Genomic DNA, 9,463 nt, shown 5'->3' with positions numbered 1-9,463 from the left:
GTTGGTATCAAATCCATGAATGAATATGTCACGCAGAATGAATGTAGGATGTAATGGCTTTCCCGTTTCTGATAGACTTGCCAAGCTTTGCGTATAGGATATTTTATAATGCCCTTTTCATAAGGAGATGTTTTGGTTCTACTTAGATTCTTCTTCCAGAACAAATGTAGGATGTAATCTTACACAAAAGAATAATACTTAAAGACTTGCTTGTAGCAATTAAATCTGGCTATGGCTTCTTTGATTCCATCGTACGGCCGCTTCTTCTCTCTCCTGTATTTGAGGAATCTCAAACACGCCATAAATGAAGCACTCATTGAGCACCTTAGATCTGCATGTAAACCTCACCCAACCATTGCCTCTCCAGTAAACGTAGAAGAACGATGAAGAAATGTGTTGTCTTGGAGGAGATAAAGAAGCAAAAAAAGTCTGGAAATAAGAAAAAGGAAATTAGCTTCATCGATCTTACAACTTCAGATTCAGTCGGATCACACATATATTATTCTTTCGAGATATGTGCCTTAGAACATCAAACCAGAACCAGCAAATTTCTCCTTCGTCACCTCATCCAATCGATCAGCCATCTCGGGCGTGAGATGATTCAGCCAATCCCCCACCACACCGCGTCTGAATAAGATGCTGTTGTCGACCGTCCAACCCCCCAAGTCCATGGTGCCGCTCCTGTTCACCTCCAAATTGCTTAAGCTATCCATGGCACACAACCGCACGATGCCATCGATCACCCCTTCCTTCTCCTCATCCTCCGAGAAGGGGCAGCCAAGGAACTCCGCCAGCCGCTTCAGCTGAGCTACGGTGTCCTGCAGCAGCTCCTCGTACTTCACGAACAATATCTTTTTTGGCCTTTCCAAGTGCGCCTTCCAGTAACCGAGCACATGATCCCAATACGGGCCATAGAAGGAGAAGCCCTTGCAGAAGCTGTCCAAGGCCTTCTCGAGCTGCCATGGCTCCTCGTTGGCCTCCGTCGCTTGCCTGTTTTTGTGGTGCCATAACGATACGAAGTTGTCCTTGGGGTTGCGGCACACGTACACGACTCTGCAGTCGGAGTCCACCACCGACGCCGGTAGGGAATGGAAGGGGATGTGTGTGGAGAAGAGTCGGGGGGGTGGCAGCTTGCTCAGGTCAGGTACTCGGTTGTTGGTGTAGATTTGGAGTTCAAGAAAGGGGATGCACTCGTGGGGATTGCAGGACTCCAAGGCACGTCGGGAGTCGACGCCAGAACCGCGATGTATGGTGGAGAAGACGAGAGCTTTCATCCATGTGGTGCCGGACTTGGGAATGGTGGCGACTAGTACGTCGGTAGGGCGAGCTTTGAAGTATTTTTGGGCGGCCATGGTGCCTATTATGGCCGACGGAAACCCATACCAGCCGCTGTAGCAGTGGATTGGGTTGATATTGCCGGCCTCTACGCTTGGTAGTGCCGACACGAGTTGTGTGAAGTGTTGATAGGTCCGGCGATGGACTTCTTCTTCTTCCTTGGTCCTCGATGGAGAGAGGGATTTGGAAACGTCGGCCATGGAAAACCTGATGTGGCTGATCTACGAATTCCCTGAATCTTAGTCAAACATATATGAGAATCAAACATGATATATATTCTTTATTTTAGGTAATTTGAATTAGCGCTCGGAGTCAAAAACATCAAGGGTACGTCTTATCCATTATATGTGTGCACGTCGTTTCGTGTGTTTGTGACCACACAAGCATGGCAACGAAAACAGCTCAAAAAAGGAAACATGTAATGGCATAGAGACGATGGACACCCATCGATTACAGTTTAAAAAAGGAAAGAAAACGACAGGGATCGAGGGAAATGATGAATCTAGTAACTATCTGATCTCTTGTAAGGACGATGCTATTATTGTCCTTAGAATCTTGTTTAGTATGGATATAATTATTTGTCCTTAAAACTCATAACTATGACGTAATTGTCATTTCTGGTCCATCCAATGCATCTTTCCGGTAAGGAAAATGTGATAAGAAAACGAGATTTATGATCCATTTTTATTAAAAATAGATTTAAAAATAAAAAAAGTAAAATTTTAAAAATTAATAATAATAATAATAATATATTTATTAGAAATATTTTTTGCACTTAGGAGAATCTCACGACTTAGAAGATAAATTTGTTTAATTCTAAGCTATAATCATTTTCAACCCTTGGAAGTCGTTGAATTATTGGATCAGTCAATAAGAGATTATTACGTAGAGATCCACTAATCTAAGAAACTTAGGTAGTTAGATGAAGATCTAGTACCCCCAATATAGTAGGATCCATTAGGATAAGTTGATAGGAGGCCTCTATAAATAAGAGGGAATCAAAGGGTCATGGGCTAGGATATTTTTGGCTGCCTCCTCCTATTCTCCTCTCTCCCTCTCCTACTCATACTATAGTCTTTATTTGGGTCATGTGAACAACAAGAAGGGGTGCGAGTTACGAAGAGATTTAGGCAACGATTTGAGGAGCATCTTCATAGCCCCTACCATATGGATCATCACTAGAGAGAAGGATAATTTGTTACGAAAAGAGTCGGCACTAAGAGAGAGGGGGGGGTGAAATAGTGTAGCGGCAAAAATTACGTCGGTTCAAAACTTCGTTGCGATTAAATTTGTTTTCGACGAAAAACTATTTCGTAAAGGTAATAACTTTAAAAGTGCACAGAAGAGCATAGTGGATGTAAAGCAAGTAAAGTGGTTTGCAGTTAAAGTAAATTAGTCAAGAGAAATATAAACCAGATTTTTATAGTGGTTCGATCGTCATGACCTATATCTACTTTACCGATTCCTCTTCCGTTGAGGCTACCGGCATCCACTATCGGTCTTCCTTTAATAGGCGAAGACCAACCACCTTTTATAACCCTCTTCTCCTTTTCACAAGTTTAGGAGACAACCTTTTACACTTTTTTATAAGGTATCCCTCTCATACCTCCCTTAGAACTCTCTCTAAGCTCTAGGAGGAGGGAACTCAACTTTCTAAGATTTACAACTTTAGAATCATAGGGTTTTGCTTAATATTTCTTACTAATCTATGCAGGAATAGCTAGGGTATTTATAGGCCCCAAATGGATTCAAATTTGGAGCCCAAAATTCAAACACCCGAAATTTCAGGGTACGGGCGGTACCACCGCCTACAGCCTGACACTGGGCGGTACCACCGCCTGACACAGTCTTGGAGACTGTACCATGACGATTTCACCTGTTTGGTCATTGTTTGGGCCTTTTTCTTGGCCCAACGCAGTCCAAACTTGGCCCAATTCTAATCCCTATTATGTGCTAACTATGAATTTTAAGACATTTACTAAGTTAAACAAAGTTTATAAGTCTAGGTTTCTTTCGGCGTTCTTCCAATGAACTTCTGACGATCTTTCGGTAATGTTCCAATGGACTCCCGACAAGCTCCTAGACTTCATGATGATCTTCTTGGCGAGTTCCGACGAACTTCTTTGGCAAGCTTCAGGACTTCTCGGTCAATTCCAACAGAACTTCCAATAAATGTCCGGACTTCCGATGAACTCTCGAACTCCCAATGAAATCACGTTCTAGACTTCGAGACTTCATTTTGCTTTATGTCTTGCTATCATAGTTAATCCTACACATGTAAAAACACACTTCGATATAGATAATTATTACTAAGCATAAATCATGTTGTCCGGCATGTTATTGGTCTATCGACACTTCGTCCGATTCTTCGACACATCGTCCTCTCTTGCGGCCTATTGCTCAATCGGCCAGTTGACCTCCACAACTCCGATATCATTGGCGCAATTTTCGCTCTTCTTAGCCCGATGCTCGAATCCATGTCCCGAAGCCTTCTGTCGATACGTCATCCGATCCTCCAGCTAGATGTCCAATCTTCTAACATCTTCCACTGGCCTAACATGATTCTTCCTGCTTTAATTGTCTCATCTTGATCGAAGCATCCTGTGTCACTCAAAATGCAGATCAATTCATAAATACTTATCAATTGGTTTCATCATCAAAATTCGAGATTTAATATAATTGACCTCATTCATCCTATTTCATAGATCTGTAGGTTTTCAAGGATATACAATCTCCCTAGGTAACACATTTTTCTTATACACGTAATTTTTTAATTTTTAAGGTTTTTACACACCAATCTTTGCATGACGGTAAAATCTTATTTTTCTGTGGGAATTCTGGGATTTTATTTTTTGTTCTTCTGTTGTGCATATGATGTCGCCCCAGATTTTCCAACACCCTAAAGTTTTGTGACAACGCAACACAGGTATTGCTCTCTCTCACATTTAGTGCCCTTGTGAGTAATGTCACTCTGGAAGTGAGTTTTATCACAACTTTGTGCAGATGTTGCACAGAGTCTTTAGTGTCTTCTTTCAGTCGATCGACTAGGGACTCAACCTTATCGATTCGAGATTCAGCTTCTTCTTACAAGCTCTCTACCCCAAGAAAGAAGCCTTCATTCGCCTTGGTAGAGTTTCTCCAAGCTCGCTTCAAGAACATCTATGTAGGTTTCCGCTGTTGTGAGTCTCTCCTTGTGGCTCTTTTCCCTGGTTAACACTCCATATTATGCCTCCTCTACTCATAGAGAGTAGCAAACTTCTCGCTCATCATGTTTATTGTTGTGCTCCTCCTAAGAGGCTTCAATAACATGAGAGCGAGTTTGCACTTGCAACCCACTTTCGACTGCTTGGGGGTAATGGTCTGACTGGTCCAGTCTTGCTCAATTCACCATGATGTTTTGCCATAGTGAGATTGCAAAGTTTCTTCACTACTTGCTCGAATTGCTTGCCTGCTTTGATACCATAATGTCATAGACTTAGGTAGAATTGCTTAAGCTATGTGATAATTTTCACGGACTTAGCTAGAGTTGCCTAAGTCATGAAGCACCTTTGTGCCAACTTCTCAAACTTAGCTAGGATAACCTAAGCCATGAGGTACCCTTGCGATATATATATCCGTAAAAGGTCAACCTAGTTGCAACCTCATGTAGGTCTAGAAGGACCTATAAAATATCAAATTGTTTAGTTTGAAAACGAGCGACGGACAAGTTATGATGTCTCGCGAAAGGAGAAGCTTTACAAGCAATTCAGTGAGTACCTTGAGTGTAAGAGAGAAAAAGAGAGGAAGAAAAAAATAAGGACTTTAAAAGGTTGAACGAACAATTATAATTCTGTAAACAATTGCTCACCAAGTGTCAGGCAAGAAGGCAAGTTCCCACCAAGTTAATATGCAAACTTGTGAAGAGTATTCAATGCCCGACACTATCCCAAAAACTCATCCCCCCTGATGCCACCCGAGGGGTTCCAGGGTGCTAAGATAGCTTACTTTTTTGCCATGTTTTAGCCATAACTCTTTACACAAAATTATGATTTGGGCAAAACTTATTTATTTGAAAATAGACTTATAGATCTTTTTTTCTATCCTGATTAAAAGATTTGGAGTATAATGCCTACCTAAACATCTATTTGAATTAACCTTGTGGATTCTACAAAAATAAAGATTATATTCTTTGATCTTTCGTTACTCGTTGTTTATAACTCTCTATTGGAAATTTTAATTTATATGAAATATCATTCTTTGTAAACTAGAATTATAGATCTATCTTTTAATACCTACTTGAAATATTTGAAATACAAATGTGTACCCAAACATCTATTAGAATCGACCCTATGAATTTTGGAAAATAGAGATGATGTTCTCTAAAATTTTGTTACCAAATTATTTGTAATTCCCTATTAGAAAATCTAATTCATATAAGACTTATTTTATCTGAAAGTAGATTGATATATCTTTCAAATAATATATTTTTTTAGTAAACTAGAGTATAATTGATTATTTAAATAATTTATGCAATATACCTCGTAGGTTTTGTCAAAACAAAACTTTTGTTAATTGTGCCTATTCTTATACTATCTCTTCAAAATTGAATTCATCTAAAATTTTTTCTTCAATTGAGCTTTATGTGATTTTTTTAAACTCTTGTATATTTTTTTTCTTAATTCTTTTTATATCTGAATGCATTATATAAAAGTTTATATTTGTCTCGTATTGTTTCGTATAGGTACATATATGTTTTCATTATTTTGTATATGCTTATAATATATGTCGATTTCATTACTCACTATTATTTATTAGTGTCCTACAAGTCAATCACGTAAGAGATAGTATATGTGACATATTGAATAATCTTTTTGTTATTATTATTCTGACATTTTATCTCTTTATATTGATGATGAATATACATATTGTGACATCCCTAGATCTAAATAATAGGAATTAGATTATAATGAGATTATAATAATAAGACTAATTCGCCTATAAACATATACTCTAAATATTTCTGGTCATAGGTTACTTGAGAGTAATATAAAGATAACCGGATAAATTAATGTGTTATATACTCATCCATATAATGGAGGTAGTTGATCTCATAGCTACTTGTGTAGGGACATTAGGGATATAGTATAGGTGCTTATTAGAGAATGAGTTCAATAAGTGGTCCACTTACGAAATGCTGGTTGGTTAATTATATCTCATTGTCAGATAATAATTTCGTAGTTCTAGTTATGTATCTAATCTATAGACTTAAGACATTAAGGATACCCTATATGAGTATGTTAGAACTCTTACAAATTCTAAGCTTAGGGTTGATCTCTTTAGGGGATCGACCTCCTTGGAACTCTATAGGGGTTTCTTCCTCCAAGTTGCTGCTCAAGGCTACTAAGACATATTCATTTATTGCTTATTAAAAGAGGATGAATACATCACTATTTATAAGGCTTCTATACCCCAACTCCTAATAGGACTCCTACTCAAAACTCCTAATAGAACTCCTACTCAAGACTCCTACAGATAATCAACTCCTAATGCTTCTCTAAGAAGCAACATCCAAACTAATTCTATCCTTAGTCGGCCTCTTTATGATCTTTAATTGGGATCGGCTAGGTAGGTTTAACTTGAATGCCCCTTTCAATGAAACTCAATAAGGACTCTCCTAGCTAGAGTCCTAACAGACCCGCCCTCTTCAAATCAGCCTTATCCTCGAGGCTGATAATCTATTAATTCTAAAAATTTAATCTTTAAGTCGTCATATTTCTCTCAAGTGGCATCTTCTGCTTGTAGGTTCGCCCACTGTATTAGCACTTCAATAGAGAGTCATCGTCATTGAGTCACGATCCGTTGATCAATAATGGCACTCGACTGGGTCTGGAGTTATCCTTAAGTAGTCATATTTGGTAGATGACTTTAGGCTATCTCGTTTTGTCCCAGCTTGAGCTTTAAACACGACACATGGAAGACTAGATGGATTCGGGAGCTGGCGGGTAAGTTTAATTTGTATGCTACCGCTCTGATGCGCTCCAAAATTTGGTAGGGTCCATAGAATCAAGGTGAAAGCTTCATAGATGCTCTGGTCTGGATTGATGTTTGCTTGTATAGCTGGAGTCATAGGAAGACCCAATCTCCTACTAAAAATTCTCTTTCGTCTTTGTGTTGATCATATTATTATTTCATCCTTGCTTGAGCTGCAGTGAGATTATCTTTTAGCAACTTCAGCATTTTGTCTCTGTCCTATAGTTTCCTATCTACTTTTTCTACTTTAGAGGTACCTAACACATATATTGGGATCACAGGGGGAGGTCGACCGTACATAGCCTCATAGGGAGTACAATTTGTGGATGAATGATAAGTTGTATGATACCACCACTTAGCCTAGGGAAGCCACTTTGTCCACTCTTTTGGCTGGTCGATAGTGAAGCATATGAGGTATGTCTCCAAGCACCTATTCACTACTTCAATCTGGCCATCGGTTTGTGGGTGATACGTCATACTCATTTTCAATTTAGTGTCTTGAATTTGGAATAACTCTATCCAAAATCTACTTGTGAAGACCCTATCATGATCACTTATAATAGATCTCGGCATCCTATGTAATTTTATAATATTCTCCATAAAGATTTGAGCAATACTAGAAGCAATGTAGGGATTACGAACAGCGCAAAAGTGAGCATACTTTGTAAGGCAATCAACCACAACAAAAATTATACCTTTTCCTTATAATGAGGGAAGTCGTTCGATGAAGTCCATTGATATATCAGTCCATATTGAGTTCGGGATGGGTAAACATTGTAGCTTTTCAGGACTTGCCATTGTCTTGCCTTCATGTCGCTGACATACATCACATTGTTCCACAAATTTAGCAATAGTATTTTTCATCCCTATCCAATAAAAATATTACTTAATTCTCTTATAAGTTCTAAGAAACCCAGAGTGCTCGGCCATAGGTATGGAATGCATCTCTTGAAAGATGGTCTTTATGCAAGTAGAATTTGGCAAGTACAATGAATCCCTTATAGTGTAATTTTTTTGAGTCCCAATTATAATGAGCCACGAAGCTTGGTGTTTCCTCCAATTTTTTTATGATCTTACTAGTCTCCAGGTCTTCCTACCATTCACTCTTAATATCCTTAAAGAAGTCACTGGTTGAAAGTAAAACGATAAAAAATTCAGCTTGCTCGGGTACCGGCAAAAGCGCATCTGCAACAACATTCTCTTTCCCCTTTTTGTAAGTTATTTCATAATCATATCCAAGAAGCTTTGTTACCCATGTTTGCCACTTGGGGGAAGATATTTTCTGCTCCAAGAAATATTTTAGGCTTTTATGATCAATCTTGATTTGAAAGCGTCACCCGATCAAGTATGGTCTCTATTTGGTCACCGCATGCACAATCGCGAGCATCTCATTATCATAAATAGTCATCTTGAGATGGGAGGGAGATAATGTCTTATTAGTATAAGTGAGGGGGTAGCCATCTTGCATTAGTACAATACCAATCCTGACTCTGGAGGCATCGGCTTCAATAAGAAAAGTCTTCCCGAAGTCGGGTAGCGCTAGTACGGGCATTGTTATCATTGCAGCTTTAAGTTCATAGAAGACGATGGTGGGTTTATCCAACCATTGGAAAGCATCTTTTTTTAGCAAGAAAGTAAGAGATACACTAATCTTTCCATAGTTTTTCATGAACTTATGGTAGTAGCCTATTAAACCGAGAAAGCTGCGTAGCGATTTTCTATTCCTCGAGGTCGGCTAGTTCTGCATTGCTTCAATTTTATAGGAGTCAACTGCCACACCTTCCTCTGATATGATATACCCAAAATATTCTACCTTATGTTGAAGAAAGTTATACTTTAAATTTTTTGACAAAAAGAACATGTTCTCACAAAATCGTTAAAATAAGTCATAAGTGCTGAAAATGACTTTCAAGAGAAGGGCTGTAAATAAGGATATCGTCGAAGAAAACTAGCACAAACTTACAAAGATAATTCTAAAAAATATTATTCATAAGGCTTTAAAAGGTGGAGGGAGCATTGGTGAGACCAAAGGGCATTACCAAAAATTCGTAGTGGCAGTTGTGTGTTCGAAAGGCGGTTTTCGGTATGTCTTTTTCGTACACTCGTATCTGATGATACC

General features: G+C 38.7%; 1 protein-coding gene across 1 annotated transcript; it reads right to left on the bottom strand.

The window, feature by feature from the left end:
• Positions 1-436: 436 nt before the first annotated feature.
• On the bottom strand, positions 437-1,561 carry LOC135671186 (cytosolic sulfotransferase 11-like). Its single transcript, XM_065179150.1, has one exon. It carries the CDS (start codon positions 1,533-1,535, stop codon positions 522-524), a length of 1,014 nt encoding a protein of 337 aa, XP_065035222.1. The 5' UTR covers positions 1,536-1,561; the 3' UTR covers positions 437-521.
• Positions 1,562-9,463: the final 7,902 nt, after the last annotated feature.

This window comes from Musa acuminata, unplaced genomic scaffold, assembly GCF_036884655.1.
Source record: "Musa acuminata AAA Group cultivar baxijiao unplaced genomic scaffold, Cavendish_Baxijiao_AAA HiC_scaffold_1138, whole genome shotgun sequence".
Lineage (NCBI taxonomy): Eukaryota > Viridiplantae > Streptophyta > Magnoliopsida > Zingiberales > Musaceae > Musa > Musa acuminata.
The sequence above is the reverse complement of the archived record's forward strand: the minus strand, read 5'-3'. Positions and strand labels throughout refer to the sequence as shown.